General features: G+C 30.2%; 1 protein-coding gene across 1 annotated transcript in view; it reads left to right on the top strand.

Moving 5' to 3' along the window:
* LOC148283273 (uncharacterized) overlaps positions 1-23,434 on the top strand; it is a 35,825-nt gene extending 12,391 nt beyond the window's left edge. Inside the window, exon 2 of the mRNA XM_088223819.1 lies at positions 22,735-23,434. Coding sequence (XP_088079945.1) covers positions 22,792-22,986 — 195 coding nt within the window. The 5' untranslated portion in view covers positions 22,735-22,791 and the 3' untranslated portion in view covers positions 22,987-23,434. The remainder of the gene's footprint in view (positions 1-22,734) is intronic.

Genomic DNA, 23,434 nt, shown 5'->3' on the forward strand with positions numbered 1-23,434 from the left:
TTTTCCCCACATGACACAGTTTTTAAATGAAAACAATATACTAATACGTGTTTTAGCAATCCAACCTTTTAAACAAAAAAAAATTGTTCTGATCATCTACATATTTTATAACGCGTTTATTTCTTAAAGGATTTATTTAAAATGTCAGTCTCTTCAAACATTTTTTGTCGTCTATTAATCCATGCATAAGATTTTTTGGAACATGAAAGCTCTATTTACATACTTAATAATGTTTGCCTTTTAAATTTAAAAGTAAACAAACTAAAAGCTTTCTTATAGGTGTTTAGCCTAATTTTTTAAAACGCCATTTTTTTCAAAATCGTGCCATTAAAAAGAGAAAATAAATAAACAAATTTCAATAGGGATTAAGAACATTTTAGAGAAGGGAATATGATAGTCTAGGCATTTACAGGGCTTATGACCTGTTTCAGTGGCCACTTTACACACATTCACCATTTTGCCTATGTTTGAACTTTGAACATCCACATTTTTAAATTCTTCCATCTGTTGAGTTTAGTGAAATAAAAGAGCTGAAACCTTTATTGTTGTAAAGAGATTAATCTGATATAATTATTTCACATACTAGGCAACGCCTGAAAACAGTTTTGCAATTTTTGACAAACCGAAAATATTATAAATAAACATTAAATAAATACAATTATTTTTAAAAGTACGTTTGTAAAAATACATAGTGATCGGAAGATTTACCTCTTTTGTAATTTTGACTAAATTTAATTACATTGGTGAAATAAAAAAACATTAAAACGAAATTTTGAAGTAACATTTGCTTAATAGATAATAAATTTAACAGAGAATTACTGTAAAAAAAACTTAAATTTGTCCTAAAAAAAATATGAACTAAAATGTTTTATTTGTATTATTTTTATTAACCAATAATTAAAGGCAACATTTAACCCAGGGACTTAAGAAAGAATAGCACAAAAGTTTTAGCGGTTATAAATATTATTATTTATTTTAAAAACCTAAATTAAGGTTTCTTTCCGAAACTTTCCTTAATAAATATAAACTAATGTAATGAATTTAATTATTTATAAAATTAATCATAAAATTTGTTTAATAATAAATTATTCAACAAATTTTGCTTCTGTATTTTGTTTTGTTTTGAGTACCAATGTACCTAAGTTTAGTCTAATACCTGTATGCAGAGACAAAACTTAAGGTAAGGAAAGTACATTCTATTGTCTTCACCTTCGGGTTATTCTCCGCATTTGAGATTAGAATGTACTTTCCTCACCTTAAGTTTTGTCTATGCATACGAGTATAAATTTCAAAAGGCAAAAATAAATCAATTCATTAAATAAAAGCAACTTTGTTTTTAACTAATTAATTTTTATTTTTTTATACCGGGTGGTTTTAATCTATACAAGCTTCTTTATCAAGGTATACTTAATTGATGAATTAAATCCTATTTTATTTTATCGATGTTTAAATATTATGCTGCGTATGGAACTAATAAATCACGTATTTTTGTCTTGTAAGGATGGGAAGCGTAATGTGAGATGGATACTATTTTTTAAACTAGACAGGAGTAAACTAAAGGAGATATAATTTGTTTATTAACTATCTTTTTCTTATTTCAAATCGCTTTTTTAATTTCTAAAATTTCTATGTTGTCTTATTTTAATATTTTATTTTCAACATGAAGAATTTTTAAGAGTCTTTATTGAAATTATGATTATTTTCTATTAGATGGTTTACGAATTCAAAAAAAATATTATTATTTAGGCGCCTTAAGTGTTCTTTTACTCATATTAAAGTTGTTTTTAGTTTTTCAAATATAGATTGAATCGCAACCATTACAATTTAATGCGTACATGCCAGATTTATTATATTTAGGAACTTTGTCTTTATTTTTAAACAATGTTCCCATATTATAAGTTGTGTAAAATGCAGGTTTGACGATAGGAAATAAGATAATTGCATAAAAATTTTTTTTTTTTTAAATCCGTCTCTGTTACCGTTTAGGTAGGTTTGCATTACCTATTGTGGGAGTAGAATAAACATTTTTTTTTAAAGTTTGTATTTTTGATTTAATATTTTATCAATTAAGTTTTCATTAATAATATTGAATGAATTATATTTCAAGTACAAAAAACTTAATTTACAAAAAAGCATATGTTTTATCAAACCTACCCTTAAAAACTAATTCTATTTATCTTTTTTTGTTTTTTTTATATTTTTTATGTTTACGTGCGTAAAGTAACAGGGCTTTTACGTAAATTTGTTTTATAGGTTTTACATTAAGATTTTCTAATATACACGGTATCTTTCAAGTGTAATAGTATAATGGCTTTTTGTAATGTCTTTGGAATAATAAAATTAATATACGACATCTTCGTGTCTTCTCAATTGATCTGTTGGACATCGAATATTTATTCTCTGTGTGCTACACTACATCGGCACATAACATCGGTTCAGATCTTACATTCATTTTTATAAAGGCACTTTTCTCACAAATATTGTAAGAGCCCTCTGGGCGTTTATAAATAAATAAATAAATAGACTGGTTTAGTTATCGCTTACATCAATATGATAGCAGTTTCCGTGAAACAAAATTAGATTCTGTAATAATTTAAGTAAATATTAATTTATTTTAAAATGACAATTGAAATCATGTCCACAGACATTCTCTTTTTCGGTTCGTTAACCCGTTAAATTATTTTGGCACACACGGAAACTATAAACTGTAAAACAGGTCAGGCTGTTTTACCTTTTGGATATTTTGTCTTGACCAATTAATTATTATAACGGGTAGGTATATTTTTTATTTTACCTTTATATAATTAAATTGCAATGTATTGCAAAGGAGTCGGAAATTGAGTCAGTGATTTCATTTTATTTCTCCTTTAATTACTTAAGAAGTAAATTAATGTTGAAAACACTTAATTGAATCTGCTACATTTATATTATACACTAGCGGACCCGACAAACGTTGTCCTGCCCGAACGTTGGCTTGCCTGCTATTACCTCGTAAAAAGACTTTTCATTGATAAATAGGTACCCAGGTACTTGTTTTTGAATGAATTCCAAAACTAAAAATTATTCATATTAAATATTGAATTTAACTAGGTACCTCGGTAGGTATATATAAAATATTTGATTTTCAAATAAAGATTTTTTTTTGCAAATGTTAAACTCGGCTCTTTTCACCAACAGGGGGAGCACTTTATTCATGAATGTGATTTTGAGAAATGTATTTATTTTTAAATGGGAAGAAATTATAAGGAATGTAAGGAAAGAATCCGATGGGAGCCATAAAAATCTAATGTTGTTTGTAAACATTCAATAAAAGAACTTTTTTTAAACATAAAAGAACACTATCCTTTAAGATCCATTCGGTAGTAAAAAAATCTAGAAGTGCGATTATTATCTTATTTCTCAAATATTAAATAGACATCTCATGTACCTATTGCTCAATTAGTGTTATTGGACCGATCAAATAACAGAGCTGCGATGATTTATTTTAGTCCATTATTTACTCGAGGCTTGTGTTGAGTTTTTGCGAAACCGGAAAACATGTTTCTGTATTGTATCGGTCTTGGCTTGACTTGGCTACAGGCGGCTGTAGAAGACGATTAGTTATTAGTTTTTTCATCTAAGCCCACGGGTTGGTCGTGGGAAGTGGCTGCGGAGTGCGCACAACTATATATGCATGTAATTTTACACTATAAATTGAACACTAGGGTGGGTCCAACCAAAAATAACACATAATAATTTTAATAAAACCTAATAGCTTTAAAGCAAAAACATCTTTATTTATGAAGTTAAAAATATTTTTAAAAAGGGTTTACTTTCAAACCAAAAATATTTTTACAAAAAAAACGCTAAAATGTCACTGAACTTAATAATACCGTTTTATGGAGTAGTATTCAAGCTTTCTAAATAATCACTGTCAATGTTTTTTAAATGTAGACTGCTACTTACTACATGTTATTAATATAAGAAATAAAAAACGACATGTAGCTTTTGATATAAAATATTGAATGCTGATAAATAAAAGTAAAAAGGATTTTTTTTTCATTGAAAAATAACAATCGACTGATATATTAGACAAACTTAAAAAAAGTATAATTCGGAGTAATTGGTAAGAAATCCTTTATCGTGTTTTTTGTCAATAGTAATTTTAGTAGTCAATCGTTATATAATCGAATGATTTGAAAATTTTACATTGAATGTGTAATAACGTTTCTCAGTGTCACGGACTCGCGGTTCAGAGGTCCGAGATTCAAATCCCGATCTACCACAACTTGATACTTACCCATTTTCAAGTACAGTTATTACAGACGAAAATGTGATAAAATATGAAAGCAAATATTTGTTTATTTAAAAAAATATATATACATAAAATAATGACATTTTGTGAATGTGCACATTGTTAAAAATTATATTTAAATAAAGCTTAACGATATTTAAAATAAATAATTTAAAATGATTACTTAAGCATTAAGAGTTTGGCGATCCATCCTATTATTTATATAGGTAGTATACAGTTGAGGATAGACGTAGATAATCGCATGGTGGTACCTACATACTCGTGGCGGTGAGGTGCGGCCCACCCGCGGACATGTGGCCCTTTGCTGTCGGCCGCATTGTGAAAACATGTACGCAGATCTCAACTCAGAATATTATTTGAAATTGTGTGTGTACTGAAAAAACTGCTTAGTGCAAGATTCAATCAACATTTACGAGTAGTCATACTTTTTCTGAATGAAATATAACTTAGATTCTTGCAACGAAAAAAGTTACCAGACCAGTATTGAAAGGTTATATTTTAAGAAAAAAATCTGATAGTTTCACTTCGTCGCCATGTAAAAATCGATTTCTAAGAATTCATTTCGTCTCCTAAAGTTATTCTCTTCTGACGAGTGAACGTAAAAGTTTTTAATGCACTAATAACTGAGTGTAACATTTTTACTACAAAATAAATATTTACGTTGTTTATTATTTGCTCAAATATTGCGATTATGGGTCTTTTTTAGTTACTTGGTTTAATGGAAAATTTGAATCAAGTCGTGTTAAACCAGGGAGCGAACTTTTAACTTCCGGTGTGAAATCCGCGACATAACCACTGAACTGCAACTAGACTCAAGAGTCACAGCCTCAAAAATCTAAGTCATCTCTTTTATGTTTTTAAATTGTTGTACACAAAAGGTAAAATAAAGAAACCCATTTTAACAACAACTAACAGTTATTATCCCTTTTTTTATTAAACTAAACGATTTTCGGTACAGCTGGCCCACAGTGTTTTGCATAACCATAATTTTTACTTATAAATTGAAATTTTTAATGAATGTATTTTTTAACCTTTTATAGGACACATTTTGTGTTAATTTGCGTCTTGGAAATCTAATAAACCTATTGCATTTTAAAAGGGCGAGGGGAATACTGATCAACCAGTGTACGTTATTACGATACGCTTGAGACATAAGACTTATTGTTAGTAAGGAATATTAGAAAATAAATACCTCAATTTTGAAGGATATTTTTCTAGGTATCCTATAAAATGTTAAGCCAGTTCCTATTTATTTACATGCATAATTTTACTGTACATTATTTGAGACAATAAGTCCCAACTCTATGGGACTAAAAGTCCTGTGTTGAGATGGGACGGCAATTATATAACACGGACACATGAGTATATCACCACAAATATAGGATTAGAAACATCAAAAATAATTATAAAAAATATTTTTAAAAAAAACAAAAAATATATATATATGGCACATCAATATGGTAAACAGTAAACTCAAGCATTTGTTCTAAAGATTAGTTATTTATCACAAAGATGTATCATTCAGGGGTTAAACTAAGGATAATTTCAATGTTTGGAAGTAAAAACATAAAAGTACAACTTACATATTATAAAAAATAATGTAGGTTAGCACGTTCCATTAGAATATAATAATATTCTTAAGATTCTATGGTTTTTTTGTTTATAAAATGCCATACAAATTATTGTTTAAAAAATACCTTGGACTGACCACGTTAACGAAAATGATTGAATAATTAAAAGGAGTACGTCATTTTATTAAACAAAGCATGTTGAAGGTAGATGCGTACTATAAGTAGGGACAATGCTTGGGGAGATTAGGTTAGTAATATGCAGCAAATGATATCATGCCTTTTCCCTAGCGGAATTTAACAAAGATGGTAGGTAAAGATTGTTCCTTAGTTATGTGTGATGGTTTAGTTGTTAACTATGGGGAGTTTTTATTATATACAGAGATAAAAGCTTCGCCGCGAGTTATTCAGTACAGCCGCTGCTCGTTAGACGAAAATGTGCAGTGAAAAACGTAAGCCAATTTTCTCTATTCTTAGTAACGAAGGGTGTACTGTGGATTATGTTGCACCTACATAGTAGGGATGCAAACAAACTATTATTAATAATGAATTATTTATTATAACCGGTTCCTATATTTATTGACTTGGATCGTCGGCAGCCCTAGTGAAAATCAAAGCACGTGAAAAATCTATTCATGTTTCATTTTTATAATTATCGTTGCATTAAAAAAAAACAAGGCACTGTTTACTTACAAAACAATATGTGGTTATATAGGTAGTTCAAAGTGCATTTAAAAATAATGTATTCTAATCGTATCATATTGCTGGTAAGCATAAAACAGACGGAATAATATCTTAACAAGGAATTTTGGACGCTACATATATGTACATTTAAAAAAGGTAAAAACGCTATAATATTATGTATTTCTTTTATTGTAATGTCAAAAATAAAGTTTGTTTCATCTGTTGTAAAATTAAAAAAAATGTTGGTAAAGTTAAATAGACTGTTAACATTGTTGATAAAACATACTCCGTTTGCGCTTCAATTATTTTTCTATTTAATACGTACAATAAAGTCACATTTATTACAGGTTTTATTAAATTAAGTACAGTATTTTGCTATTTTAATGCTGTTCCTCTCCAAAGAGACAAGCCCCTGTTCTGAGCTTGGAGAGGAACTTACACTGAGTTAATAGTAGGTACAAGTATTTTATATAATAAAAATGCAATACATTGTCATTTTTCATTAGTCCTTGTAAATCATCTAGCTGTTTTTTTTGCAAGGTGTTCTTTTAATTAAATTTACAATTTATTTAAATGTTTTATTTTCTTTTGGGAGGCTATTTAAGTTTTTATGCCTAAATAAACGTAATGTTGCTGTATTTATATTATATAACTATGAATCACGATTGTATCACAATTAAGCAAGTAATATAAGAAAAATATCGATTATCTCAGTAACCGGTGGTGTGTTACTCGATTACTCGATCGCGTCCCTATGGACTATAGAGCATGGTACGCAACAATTCGAGCATCTGAGAATCCAGCATCTTGTATATCTGCCTCTCGCGATACGACCGAGTTATTATAGTAATTAAACCTAACCTATAATATAGGAGCGGTGATAAAACAGATCCCATCTGACCGTGTGATTCTGGCTTATTATGCACTCAGCATATTATTGCGTGCAAAGGAAGCAATTATTATTATGAAGATTTAAAAGGATAAAACTGCGTGGGTGCGTAGCATACGCCGTACGGCTAGAACATTGATTAATCGTAGATAATTTAAAGTGTTTATTTTTTAATACACGAGTAACGAATATATGCAATTAGTCAGCCAATAGTGCAGTGACCAGCGGGTACCTACTAACATACGTGGGTTCAATTTAATATAAAATCTAGCGTTTATCCTGTAGTACCCATTACGTGAAGATTTTTAATTATTATAATAAGTCGTTGGGTTTCTGGCATAACTTGGTAGCAAGATTACATTAATTTAACATAATATTATTTCTTTTTTAAATTCATATTCTATTGTTAATGATAATATTTTTAATATCTTTTGTAAAGGTTGTCTGAGTCTTTTGTTTAGTTTTGTCTCGTAGTTTATTGTATAATTTCAGTCCCTTGTTTATTAGTCTCGACTGTCCTTGTCTCGTTTTAAAATGTAGTAAATGATATTGTTCTGATATTTTTGTATTGTAAATTTTTACAACGATTTTTTGCAAGTTTTAGTTCTTCGTCTACAACTATATTAGTGGCTTTATGAATAAATTTTAAGGATTCTAGTTGAAAGAGTTCAGTTATATTTAATTGTTTAGTTTGTTTAAAGAGTTCTTAGGAGGTCATATACTAACATTAATATTTGATTTTGCTATCTTTGTAGTCTATTTATATCATTTTAATTTCCTGTTCCCTATAGTAGTTGCATATGACAAAATTTTGTTTTTACATAGGCTTCATACATGAGTTTTTTTTTGTTTTTGGAACTTTGCACTTTTAATGTTAAAAGTTAATCCCAAATTAACAATTCAAAGAAAACTGCAAACTGAATTCTTTTTTGTATTTATTTTTAATTTATTATACCCTTTAAAAAACGATTGTTTGAAGACGTTTTAGTTTTTGAAAATTTGTAGTTGCTAATTGGTGTCAGAAACCCGACGAAATTATGAATTATACAATAGTTGTGGGGGTAAAATTACTATGAACGTAAATACTTAGTGAAGAAAATTATCAGATTTCATTAACTTAAAACCCACATTTTTCTATAATATTATTTAGGAAAATAGTTTTTTTTTTTCTAAAAAATATGTATACTAAACATAGCAAAAATATCTATAGATGGCATTCTATCACGCTATTGTTAGAAAAACATTATCACCTATTTTTTTTTTATCATTTCCCTTAATTTTGGTCATATTAAAGGCAAAGTGATCAATGTAACGCTTCAGGTGACAGTCTAGGAACAATGAAATATCGCAGTGTAGAACCACCTATAAACCAATATTGCATGTCCACCTTGCAAGGAATCGATCTCAACTTCAATCATGGTAGGCGAACGCGCTTAACAGTACACTACGAGGCGGACTAACCTCTATTTAATTTTCGTTTTGAGGAGTTCTTCATGAAATAAATCTAACAAGTTTATACATTTATCAGTACTAGGTTCCATCCAGGAAGCCGAAACAAATAAAAATTATTATTGAAGTTAAAAAAGAGAGGGGAAAAATGTCTTCCGACACTTTCGAGATAAATTTTACTTACTAATAAATTTATTGTTATTTGGGTAAAAAGCGAGTTATTAATTTTAAAAACCTATTAATTTGTATAAACTTATTTTGTGCTGTTATAATAAAACCTGTGTTAAGGCTGTAGTAGGGTAAAACGAACGCAAAATTAGATAGTCATACAATTTTGCCATTTTAAAACTAAAGTTTTTTTTTCATCGGGCAATACTAAAGTATAGACTGACCTTCAGACTAGCCCTAATCGCTTTCGAAAAGGCTGGTCTGAAGGTCGCGAAAAAGTCAATAAGATATTGTTTTGAATTGAATATTACAACCAGATTAACTTATTTTTTCAAAAGAAAGTATGCAATCCTATAAAAAGAGGTTTTACCTAAAGTATTTCCATATTTTTATTTTTTTAAGTATTACCGAAGGCATAATTTTAAGTAGAAATAAAGGAAAATGTCACAAAAATGTATGTGATTTAAAATGCTAGTATTTTTTTACAAAAACAAAAAAATAAAATTTAGCCACATCCACTTTTATGTAAACTGTATGACCTTTAAATTATTATGACCAATTTTTGTTCAATACTTAGTCTTTATTGAGATCCTAGATACCTAACTTTAGTCTAAATTTGAAATGGCGTAATCTGCCGGTCTAAAAGTAATTATATTTTAGTTAAATAAAACTTTTAAGTATATTTTTAAACAGAAATACATTAAAAAAATATTGTTTTTATCTAATTTATGTTTTTTTATTATTGCCCGATTTAAAAAAAACATTCGTTTTAAAATAGCAAAATCGTATGATTTCCTAATTTTGCGTTCGTTTTACCCGATTACAGCCTTAAGTCATTATTCGTCTAAACGTGGTTTCTAGTTGAGTTTTTGTCTTCAAGATTACGAAGTTTCCATACTTTCTTGTTTGTTTTGTGGCAAGTGAATCAGTAACGTGTCATTTAAGTTTCTCTTTATGTCACATCTGTCCCAAATATCCTCTTGAGGGGGATTAACGTCTCAAAGTAAAGTAACCGCAACAATAATGAGTCATCTAAGTACTACCCACAAGTCTGGTGTGGGATTAAACAAACACATTGAGCATATAGATTAAGTTTAACAATTACGTAATAATAGACTCACATTGGTAATATTAATGACCGCAGCAGACCGCTCGACCATACCACGCGTTACACCTTTATGACTCTAAAAATCTGCATAATTATGCACATCAAAACTTTATTTTTTTAACAATATTTTTAGTTTGTCCAAATTTTAGTAGACAAGGACCGGAAACAACTCCCTGGGGAGCTGTTTATATTAACACATTACAACAGAGATGAAGAACATTTAGGAGACGGTAATATAGAAGTCTAGGCATCTACAGGGGTCATGATGTTGAATGTTCTTCATCTCTGTTGTAATATGTTAATATAAACAGCTCCCCAGGGAGTTGAATCCAGTCCTTGTCTACTAAAATTTGGACAAACTAAAAATATTGTTGATAAATCCACCTGGTCCATGAAGAAGTATCGAAATTGAAAAAATAACATTTTTAGGCGTTGCCTAGTATGTAGGTGAAATAATTCAATTAGACGAATCTCATCCGCATAAATAAAGGTTTCAGCTCTTTAACTTCACAAACATCAATAGATAAAATAATTGAAGGAATATAGATGTTCAAATATGGGCAGAATGGTGAATGTTACACAGTGTGTAAAGTGGCCACTTAAACCAACCATTGACCGGTCATAAGCCCTGTAGATGCCAAGACTTCTATATTACCCTCTCTTAAATGTTCTTCATCTCTGTTGTAATATGTTTATTTTTTTAGTTTTTATTCAAAATTTTAGATAAATTTTATGTAAGGTATTCGGAATCGAGATTGAGATGACGTACTCGTATCATTAAATAAACCGCACCTAATATTTTCTCCGCGTCCTGGTGAATATGCAAACTAGAAAAGTGTTTTCGAAAACAAAAATCCCGAATAAAGAAATCAAGTGGAGATATAACTATGTCCTCCTTGTGGTGTGGAGGTTAGTCCGTTTGCGTATCATGCTTGAGGTCCCAGGTTTGATCCCTTGCAGGAGGATATGATGTTACTGGCTTTAAAGAAGGTTCTGCACGGAAATTAAATTTTTTTTTAGACCGGCATCTAAAGCGTAATCACCTTACCTTCCATGTAATAGTTAATCCAGATACGCTGCAATTGGGAGAGCCAATTCGGAACCCCCTGAACCGCAGAGTACGGATAGAGAAATGATGATGATGAATTTCGCATAGTGAAATTTCAGCAACTAATTTACGTTTATGCCGATAACTTTGTCAATACAATAAAAGCTGAATTACTTTCCGCAAATTAAATTAACGTTTCAATGAAATCTGTTCTGGTTTATTTATGTATATTTAGTATACAGAGTGTTCTTTAAACCCTGTCATATCTGAAACTACGATGATCAGTATGGGCAAGAAGACATATTGGCATATTCAAAAAATATTTAGAATGAAGAAATTTAAAAAAAAAAATATTTTAAAAAGCAAATGGTTGCTTACTTCTTCAGGGGAAAAGCGAGAGGGGCGTGGCCGCGTGGTTGGTGGTGTATCAGACTCCTACTTTCCCCTCCTCGTTTCTTCTCTGCAGAAGTATGCAACCGTTTTTTTTTTATATTTAAAAAAAATATACATACTTTCTAAAAAAATATTTTTATGTGCCAATATGTCTTCTTGCTCATACTGATCATCGTGGATTCAGATGTGTCAGGGTTTAAAGAACACCTGTATATGCAAATAAGTTTTTTTTGTATGGTTGAATTTTTTTCTGAGATTTTTGTACTTGCTTAATCACGTTCCATATGAAGGATACAGGATATAAGGACGAATGTTAGTAAAGTAAGTTTTGAGATAGAACGTTTTTAAATTTTCAAACCTCTTAAACATTCAAATAATAAACGAACCTGCTTAATATAAATAGCCTATACTATTTTATTAAAAATAATTTTCATTTATATTAAATTATTGCTTTATTTTCAGTATTTAACTGACTTCTACCCTTTATCCCCTGTACGCAAAGAACTTTTATGTCAATTTTTTTAAAACAGAAATGTGTATTATGTAAACTGCTGTTTAAAACGCATGAAAATTGAAAGCTATCATTTATATCCTATACCCTTCATACATTATATTTAAGCGAATGGTTTATTTCACACCACGAGAAAAATTATAGTTTAGATTGATATGTATCGTAATCAGTTCTGTAGTAATATAAAAAAAGTCAATATGGGCCATTAAATATACATGATTGGTATATAAACATTTTATTGAATTAATATAATATGTAAAAAGTATGTACAAAATTGTAAACAACATAATATCGGGTCAATGTATAATCGGGTTGTGGTCCCGTGGCTAGTGTCTCGGACTCACGGATCAAAGGTCCGTGGTTCGAATCCCACTCTACCCCAACTTAATCTCCGTTTTCTAATAGTGAGTTATTTACAACTCGTTGCCTTTAAAATGGAATATTTTGGTAAATCATTAGAACGCAAATACTTATTTCTCAAAAAAAAATATATGCATAAAAAAATACACATTGTAAAAATAAATCATTATTATCCCAGAAAGACACGAGACAAGACATTATTGCCCTGTCGGTAAATTTCATCTTTCGAAAAGTGAGCTAATTACTTATTTTTTGTATGACTCCCTTTGCTTTAGGAATACATCAACCGGTCTTTGGACAAAATAAAAAAAATCAGTAAAGCCTAGACATTATTGGCATTGGTGAAAAGAAGCCATTGGTTCTGTAATTTCCCACCAAGCACACGCAATAACCAGTACACCATGACGCTGACTAATCTCCACTCGATTTCCTTTTGCAGGATGTTTACGTGAGAATAGCCACCGAATAAATTTGAAATAAATACAAAATATTATCAGAAAAACTAATTCATCCCAATTTTAACCTAACGACACGTGTTATGCTATGTTAAATGGGCAAACTCGAGGATTTATAAAAAAAAATATTCTGTTAAGGCCGTCACATGTCAATTCAAAATCACATAAAATTTCAACAGTATCCCGCTATCCAAAATTTGACAACGATCATGGTATTAAATTTCTACCATTATTTTACGATTACAAAAAAAAACTTATTATTCTGAAAGCAAGTATGTCACTAAGAGTTTACAATAACCGTTTGTCACAAAGTTCAACTTAGTACAAGTTTACGACAGTATTATGTAAATCACAATTTGTTACTAGACAATAATCTTCCGGTGAAAACTCGTGTACTAATAAAAAATAGATACATAGTACTTTTATTTATGTATACGTAACAGTACCTATATGTTAATATAAGATTAACAAATACCTTTACCCGTTGTCCAAATGAGCTTAACTTTGAAAAACGTAGGGGAAACTGTATTCAATTAATTTTGATCAGTTTTTATTGTGAACGATTTATTTATTTAAACTTATGTAGCAGGCAAGAGAAATGTTTTTGAGAAGGGAATATGGAAGACTAGGCATTTACAAGGTTTATGACTTGCCATTGGTTGTTCAAGGACAAACATTTAGGCACACTCAGAATATTGATTAATTTATTCCCTAATTAATAGAATTGATAAGATGCTTAAACTTACTCTTTTCTATAAAATATGATTGAGTAATAATTATTGATTTGACGTTTATTCCAACAGAGAGGGAAAACAGTTTTTAGAAGAGAATATGGACGTCTAGACAGGGTTTGTGACATGTCATTGGCTGGCTTAAGTGGCCACTTTACACACTAATTTAACATTTACCATTGTGCTTATGTTTAAACACCCACATTTTTAACGAAGTGAATTAAAAGAGCTGAAACCTTTATGTCGGTGAGATTCCTCTGGCATTATAAGAATTGAGGAAATACGCATTTTTAAATATAGGCAAAATGGTAAGTGTTACACAGTGTGTAAAGTGGCCACTTAAATCAGTCACTAGCCCTGTAAATGCCTAGACTTCAATTTCTCTTTTCAAAAATGTTTTTTCTCTCTGTTGTAACAAATTTCAATATTGATAACTAACTCTCTGGGATGTGAAATTCAACTTGGTCTACAAACATTTGGACTTACTCAATATGTGGTTAATGATTGATTTAAATTACATCAACTTGTTATAAGGTTATGAATAAAGTGAATGTGATGATATATTATTGAATAATGAGCATTTATTCAAGTATGCTTTGTGTGAAATAAAAAGTGTTGAATCATCAAACTGCTCTCACCGGCACAACTCCTATTAAGACTCAAGTCTTGACATACATAGTCATTATTTGGTTTTATTCATATGTCACGACCGGAACTGATTGCTTTTCAAAAGTATCAGCAGGATCTTAAAATGTCTTTATAGATTTTATTTCCGCTTGATACACTCACGACAAGGTAGCTTAATCGATCGTGTTTATTTATAGCCCTTTTAATTATTTAACAACCGTAAGCGCTTTGTACTTGTTTGAATACATATATTCTAAATAATTTAAATGCATAATATCATTTTAAATACGTAGAAAAGTTGCGCTAATTTATTTATTAGCATTCACTCTTGAGGTCATTCTTTATTTTCTGGTAGATAAACATAGGTGTCAGTATAATCAATACAGTGATGATTTAGATTTATTTTATACCACGCCGCTGATGATTAAGTCTATGTTTTAAAAAAAGATTAACATTTAAGAATTCAAATAATGATTAGTTCTTCACTTTTGTTTTAACTGTTTACTCTTGTGTGCATAATTATTTTTTAAATTTATTATTAATATTTATATAAACCATGAAGTAAACATTTAACTTTCCTTTTAAATCACTTTCTTTTTTTTTTCTTCTCTTTCTCTTTTTTAAAAACTGCTATTTTCTTCTATTTTTTTAACATTTTTTTTTTCTTTTTTTTTTTTGCACCACAACAGGCCAGGAGGCCTAATTACAGTGGTGAATTACATCACAGAGCACCCAGGCTTGAGGAAAATCACATTTTAATTTTTGTGTTCTCACCGGGAATCGAACCCGGAACCTTCCGTGCGTGAATCAAGCGTCTTGACCACTACACCACGGAGGCCGCCGAGGTAAATATTTATATTTGTTACAGATGTAATATTTCTTTTTTACATATAAATACGTTTTTCCATTGTATACTTTTTTCGATGTTTTTGTTCTTTTTTTAATATTATTTTATTATTTGTTGTTTTTTTTTCACTGGTTTTATTGTAATTATGTAAAAGATTCATGGAACCGTAAATAAATAAATAAATAAATAACTACAAAGTATTTTTTCAAAGTCATTGTATTTGAAGAAGTTATTCCTATACAACGCACCTAATAGAAATGGGTTCTGAAATTTGATAATTATGCATGAAAAAACATGTATTTTAAAATTATGGTTTAATTAACTTACGCACACTATTAATTTACTTATTTTATGTGTATGTATACTATATTTGTTAAAACAAAAATACTTTGTAACTGATAGTAAACCATAATCGTATTTTTATAGGTTATGCGGGTTTAAAGAGGAAAAAACACCTAGGTTCACCGGTATAATTAATATGTGCTTCTCGGTACGTGCATATATTTTATTTAAAACGTCGAGAAATTGAAATATATATATTTTTTAGTGTAAACGATTGCGAGATTGAGCTTTCTTTCATTTGACCTAAATTTTATCGATTTTGTGTTTATAAAGAAGGGTCAAGATTCATATCCGGGCAACTGCTTCACCGTTATATGAACTTTATATTATATTTACAACCTGAAGTACACACTGTTACATACATAAATGTGAGTAAAACTTGCACCATAAACATCGGTAGTTCTCAAATGTGAAGTGTGTACCCGTGCCTGCTGCGGTCTAAACTAATGTGACATTTTCTTATTACGATATTTTCTCTTCAATTCGTATCAAGGCGAAAACAATGAAATTATTATTGTCGTCGTAATAATTATTGAGCTTTCGAAAGAGTAATTGATCTAGTTAATTTTTCCTTAAATTTTTGTACAATTACAACTAAATTTAACGTAATTCAGCCATTAAATGATCGAACGGAATGTGAAGTGTAATATGTTAGGTTAGTTATATGGCTGGGTTATTTGACCTCATGTTGGACTTATGTAGAAGCGAGTATACATATTATGATAAGGTAGAAACTGTCTTAAATATATATTCTTAAATGTAAATCCCATATGTTAGTTCTATTAAAATCCTCAATTAACTTTTGACAAGCCTGAACTAATGAGTTCTATAAAATTGAATATCCCAACAAAAACCTAAGAGAAAATGTAATTTTTCACACTAAAAACAATAAAACTAATAATTATTATGGTTTTCACTCCACCTTGCCTAAAATTCTTAAGTCAATCAACAAAAATTCCTAATCTTGATTTCATTGATAATAAGATGTCTTCTTTCATGCGATCACTGAATCAAATGAACCATCTCTTTCCCTCTTCCATTCCTACCTAGTCATTTTTGTTTTAATGCTATATAAATGATTGCCTATTATTAATTTATTATTATTTATTTTATTTAGAAATTTATTGCAAAAAAAATATGTACATATTTAATAACAAAGAATCTATATAAAACCAATTAATGTAAAATGAAAATGGAGTGTTCTCTGTTTATGATAGTCTCCATCTAACATGCACAGCCTTTTCGAAGATGGAGATTTTCTATCTTTAGAGCATAAGTAGTCCTATACTTATAAAACAATAACATAAAAAAGAAAAACTAAAACTACTTAATTATAAATGCCTAGCTAATCAAATGTAAGAAATTAAAAATCGTTATTAAACAAATATAATGTGTGTATATGTGCCAAGAATACATGTTACTTAAACATAAATAATATAAAATAATAATTAATAAAACAAATATAAAGCAATGAACTACATAAAAATATTAATAATATGTGTACCAATTATATAAAGTACTACGTTTTTCGATTTACATATATTTTTCAAAAAAAATTCTCGCTAGACTACTCGCTATTCTAGTGCTTTTACTTATAAAATATTAGGTTTATTTGTTTCTCTTATATAATGTATATCGTCTTTGTGAATGCCCACTGGGCCTTAATACAAATAAATAAAAATAGGTTTAATATATCCTTTACACCGGTAAATTGTGGGATAAAGTAGTAAAAAAAAGTAAACGAAACATTATATACTCGTTTCCCAAACTGTTCAATTTTGATTGTAAAGTGAAACAGATCCTCCGAAACAGCCATTTATAGACCGATCGTATTTTGCGTTTGTTTTTCACAAACAAATTTCATTGAAGACTTTGACTCCATTTTCTCGAATGCTCTCATTTATTAGAAAGTTTCGATTGGTTAGGAAATCGAAGATATACAAATCTTTGAAACTTTACGCAAATAGTGATTGGGAAATACGTGAACGTGTATCCGTATCGTCGTATATTGCTGTACTCTGCACAGTATCGATATTGAAATGAGAGATAAATCTCGACCGTGAGAACATAAATAGTACCGCTATCCAAACATGACTTCGATTATCATTTTGGATTCGTTTACTCTTACAGTTAGGCGGATTTAATCTCAAAGGGGGACGTTATATTATCTCACTTACATTCACTACACAGTCCACAGTACACAGTACACAGTTTGTAAATGCGAGTTTATACGAGCGAAAAATGATCAACGTTCTTTTTAGAAAATGATTATGTCCGTCATCCATTTCAACATAACAATTGAAACGGATTTTTTTTTTGATAATTAAACAAAAAAATAGTATTCTTAAACGTGAATGTAAATCAGTTAAATACATATTTTTTTGTATTTAAGAAGATACGCGAACCAAATTTAGAAGTATTTATAAAATATTTAAATCAATGATTTTCGCAAAATGTTTTTATATTTTTAAAGTAACACGATGCTCGCCTTTAAAAAGAGATAATATTTTTTTTTTGTGTTGTATTTTTTACCTAATTTTTAAACTGTTTTTGATACTTATAGTTCTCTGCATATTGTATTTGTGTTTTTATTTGATAAAATATGTTTGCAATAAATCATAAAAGCCGTACGAATGATACATTAAATAATAAAAAATAGAAAAACAAAAACAAACAAACCATCTCGACGTTTCCTCGTAGAAGTAAGCAGAGAGAGTAGAACGCCACATCACTCTGTCTTTGCATACAACTTGCGCTTCCTCTACATTTATAAATCTTCTAATGCACGCACTTTTGACAGGTCCACTTTAGGTATTTTTTGCTGTCGTCATGCCATGTTTTTTGCATCCATAAAAAATGCATCAATTCCTCTACATGTCCAAACCAACACAGCGCACTTTTCTTGATTTTGTCGATAATGCTTGTCTCGGCCTAACATAATGTACGGATCTCGACATTTGAGCACCTGTCACATTCGCCCGAGAGATCGAATTTCGATAGCATTAAACCTACTTTCATTCTTGTTTTTTAGAAGAAATTAGGTACTATTTCTCTCTAATCATATTATTTTGGATGTCTTGTTCGATAACGCAAAACTATTACGGACTTACCCCTGAATTATTATTCGCGATCGTGCTATACTCATAAAACCAGTACAATTATTTCTCAATATCCCAATAAATATAATTATTAAGTAGAGCATCAGTATCTAGAGTGATGGTCACGAAGTCGTCGCTTCTAAAAGTAACTTTCCTACTTATTTAGTAAACCTGACCTCACATACTGTAACACATTCACCAATTGGTTACAGCCTTACAGTTACTTCGTCCATTATTACAGAATTACTACAGTGACACGATTGGAGGTTACAACATTTGGCAAAAAATATATGGGCATAAAACAAATGCGGTTAACATGATTATTTAGTTCAAACACATCTCCACAATAAACAGATAATAAATTATTACTAACACACTATGCCATGATCAAACCACATCTTGTACCCATTTTATTTTTGAACACGGTCTTGTTGCAAAACTTTACCCAGAGTTTAGGTTCGTTTATAAATAAGATAACATGTCAATATGTTTATTTTTTGACTGATACCGCGTGTGTTGGATTTGTTCCGACGTTTCGGCTACAATTGCAGGAGCCATCTTCAGGGTAAACTGAGTGTTTTGTTGAAAAAAGTGTGTGCTTAAGTACTAGTCATTTGTATCGTGTCGCAGTCGGCAGTAGGCACATTTCTATTCATTTTTGTAGTATGTAGTGCTGGGAACCATGTTGAGTTTAATTTAAGCCCGTCGTCTTTGTTTATGTTATTTAAGTGTGTGTGTATTTCAATTGCCTCTTTTATATTCGTGCACTGCAATTACTGGATGTATGCAAAATTTTCGGTTCAAATGCGAAAAAATGTCAGGTGTCTATAAAGTGTTCCGCCATTGCAGATTTGTCAGGATGCCCAAGTTTACACATTCTTTTGTGTTCGTCAAACATTTTCTTTGCTGTGCGCCCTGTTTGACACGGTACAAATTACTAGTACTTAAACACACACTTTTTTATACAAAACACTTAGTTTACCCTGAAGATCGCTCCTGCAATGGTAGCTGAAACGTCGGAACAAATCCAACACACACCCAATAAAGAAACATATTGATAACAGTGACCGTGAAAACCTTCGCACCTATTTGAGATTACATGTGATTACATATTTTTGTGTTATTTGCTATTTTTCAATTAAAAAATATCTTAATAATATTTTTGCGTTAGGTTGTAGGTACATACTTTATTTTATATAATTTTGAGTATTTTTATGATAATTTAATTTATTTTTAACAATGTTTTGAGTTTGTCCAAATTTTTAAAGACAAGGACTGGATTCTGACTGATTCTGAGCAGTTAATATAAACATATTACAACATACATGAAAAAAAATTTACAGAAGGGAATATAGAAGTCTAGGCATCCACAGGACTTATGACCTGTCATTGGCTAGTTAAAGTGGCCAAATTACACACTGTTTAACATTCACCATTCTGCCTCTTTTTGAACATCTGCATTCTTTCTCTTCTATCTGATAACGTTCGTGAACTTAAAGAGCTGAAACCTTTATGGTTACGGGTGAGATTCATCTGATTGAATTATTTCACCTACATACTAGGCAACGCCTGAACATATTTTTCAATTGTTATTCTTCTTCTTGGACCAGGTGGATTCATAGAGAAGGAATGAAGATATTCAAATATGGGCAGAATGCTGAATGTTACACAGTGTGTAAAGTGGCCTCTCAAACCAGCCAATGACAGGTCATAAGTCCTGTGGATGCCTAGACTTCTATATTCGCTTCTCTAAAATGTTCTTCATGTCTGTTGTAATATGTTAATTTATCTTTATTTTAAAAGTCAGCATTATAATATTGCGGGATAATTATTTTAACTTCGTAACTTAAAAATCAGCATTTGTGAGTATAAGCATACCCACTATAAACATATTTTTATCCTCCTCTGTGAACGCTACACACAGACAAGTCGTGCTTTCGAATAATCGTATTGATATTTAAAGCATTAACTTTGTGGTCAAAAAATTTGCTTCATGTTTTTGAATAATTGTATATATGACAACTTACCGACTTTTCTATATATACCGGTTTTGAGACGTACCCGTCTCATCGTCAGGACACCAATTAAACCAACATGCAAAACCCACTATACACCTTTACCATAGTTGTTGCACACGAACATAAAACCAACATGCCATGCATTTTGGTGTAATGTAAAGGCGTATAGGAGGTTTCACATGTTGGTTTAATTAGTGTCCTGACTAAGAGACGGGTACGTCTCGAAACAAGTAGATATAAAAAAGTCGGTAAGTGGTTATGTACAAATACTAGCGGACCCGACAGACGTTGTCCCGCCCGAACGTTAAAAAAAGAATTTACATTGATAAGTAGGTACCTAGGTGATTAAATTCCAAAACTAAAATCTTTTAATATTCAAATATTGAATTTAAGCAGGTACCTGGGTATTTGTTAATGGTTGAATTCCAAAAAATAAAATAAATATTTTTTCAAATATAGCATTCTTTTTGAAAACGTCAAACTACGGTCTTCTCACCAACAGAGGGGTGTACTTATGTAGGAATACGATTTTTTTAAATGTATTGAATTTAATATTATTTAATCCAGTTAAAAGAAATAAATGGGTGGAAATCATAAAGAATTTAAGGAAAGAATCTGATTGAGATTCAAATTAAACAAATGTTGTTTGTAAACATTCCAAAACAAACTTTTTTAAACACAAAAAAACAACATCTTTCCATTTTGTTGTAAATGCATTCTCCTCGAATGCAACCATGGTAGATCGATGAATAAAACATATATGTTCCTTACTTCTTTTTTACATATTAAATTGCGGATTTTTATATCTACGAACATGCACAGCACTAAGATATATATTTCTCTGAAAACCGCACGTAAATCGGTTAAGCCGTTATATATATACACATAAAAATTCAATAACATTTAGCATCATAATATTTTTTATTTATTTTCATTAATGGCAATTAATCCTATGAAGGATGATTTCTGAGCATCATAATATTATTTGCATGAATTACGACATGTCTATTTGCAGCATTCATGGAGGAAATTCAAATATGTGTTTTTAATGGATAACTCAAAAATGCTGATTTTATTTATTTAATTTATTTGATTTAATAGCATAATTATCCATTTTTACAATTCAAAAAAATTTCACTTGTTATATTTTTACTAAAACTAAAATCCCACCAAGCCACTTTTTGTAGCTTGTTGGTGAAGATTATATTTATACTGACTTAATAATATTATTTACATTTATAAAAACAATGAATAACATACCAAAATTAACAAAATTAACAAATTGTGATGTTTCCTAGTTGTTGTAATTATTACTTATGATATTAAAACGACATTCCTTTCGAAATTTGTAATTATTATCATTCGCGCCCAATGGTGCATAGAGAGGTATATTTGAACACTAAATGCAGCGTATGTCGATCGTCTGTTACATGAAAGTAGGGATATGAGTCTTACGCTTCAGGTGCCAGTCCAGGGACAGTGAAATATTGCAGTGTTAAACCACCATGTTTCAAGTTGACCCTGCGAGAAATCGAAAGCGGACCTCAAGCATGGTAGGCGAATGTGCCACCACTACATTACGAGACCGATTTATGCCCACATGATTTGTTTTTTCAGGATAGAGAGATATTAGAGCAGTAACTAATACCCTGAGAGTAGCGATCGAGTCGAAAGCACTTGACCAGGGTTCTGGTTCTATTTCACATACAGAACTGTGTTCTTTATTCGCCTGGACACAGAAAAATAATTTGAATTGTAAAACCATAAACAATCACTATAATTATTTATCGATCGCCTCAACGAGGCATTCTTAAATCCAAAAAATGTGCAATTTTTTTCTACAATACAAATCATTATTATCGATTCATTTGCATGAAATTCGTGGTTGAATATTTTCAATATTTGTTGCAGCATGCAAAATTTCACTAAATATAATGTTTTCAATATTATTTGTCATTGAAATACGTAAAGGTTTTTGCATTTAGAAATTGGCGACTCGTTTATTTCGCCACAAAAAAGTTTATTATTTGAAAGCGGTCGCTGTATCGTGAGGGCGATAAAATGCTATTGTAACTTGTGCCATTTTGTTGTGTACGAGTATTTGTTAAATGTAAAAGTTGCTAACGGCTATGTTTTGTTCCTAGGTGACGGATCGTGTCATTCTACCAACCGTATCGGATATTTACACACGCCTTATCAGTATGGAGACTTGGCTGGTTGATGTCAAGCGGGTGAAGATCCCCCGGCCGAAGTTCGGCTCGCGGTACCCGTCCGAACCACCGAAGGATTACACCGATGATGGAGAAGATTTGAAGAAGAAAATCGTGACAGACATGGAAAAGGATATCCTCAAAGCCACCGAAGAAATCAGACGAACTCTCCAAGAAAAACTATGATAACAATGTTTTCTGTTATGTTTCTATTTTAATTTTATTTAACGAATGGTTGAGTATTTTGTGACGTGCATGTGATGTAAATTAGAATTTAAGGAATCTGCAATCCACTTTTAATCGATTCGATACGTTGGATACTTTCTAGATATTTTGATGAAAATTAAATAAGTACTAAAATTTGAACGAAGTATGAATGAAACTAGATTATATAAATATTAACAAATGCCACGTATGCCTGTAGTTATATAAAAGACATAAAATTATTATTGTGAATAATTTATCCGTAGTGATATGATAAGTATAGCAGATATGATGTTTATTAGTGGTAAGCGTATGTTAAAAATATCTATCAGGCAAAAATAAACAATAGTTATTGTATACTTAATATTTTTTTTTTTAAAAAACAGTACAAAAAAAAACGGTTTATTAAAATAAATGATATCTTCGTAAA

This window comes from Micrasema longulum, unplaced genomic scaffold (assembly GCF_059751315.1).
Source record: "Micrasema longulum isolate JH-2025_06_02 unplaced genomic scaffold, ASM5975131v1 h1tg000251l, whole genome shotgun sequence".
Classification (NCBI taxonomy): domain Eukaryota; kingdom Metazoa; phylum Arthropoda; class Insecta; order Trichoptera; family Brachycentridae; genus Micrasema; species Micrasema longulum.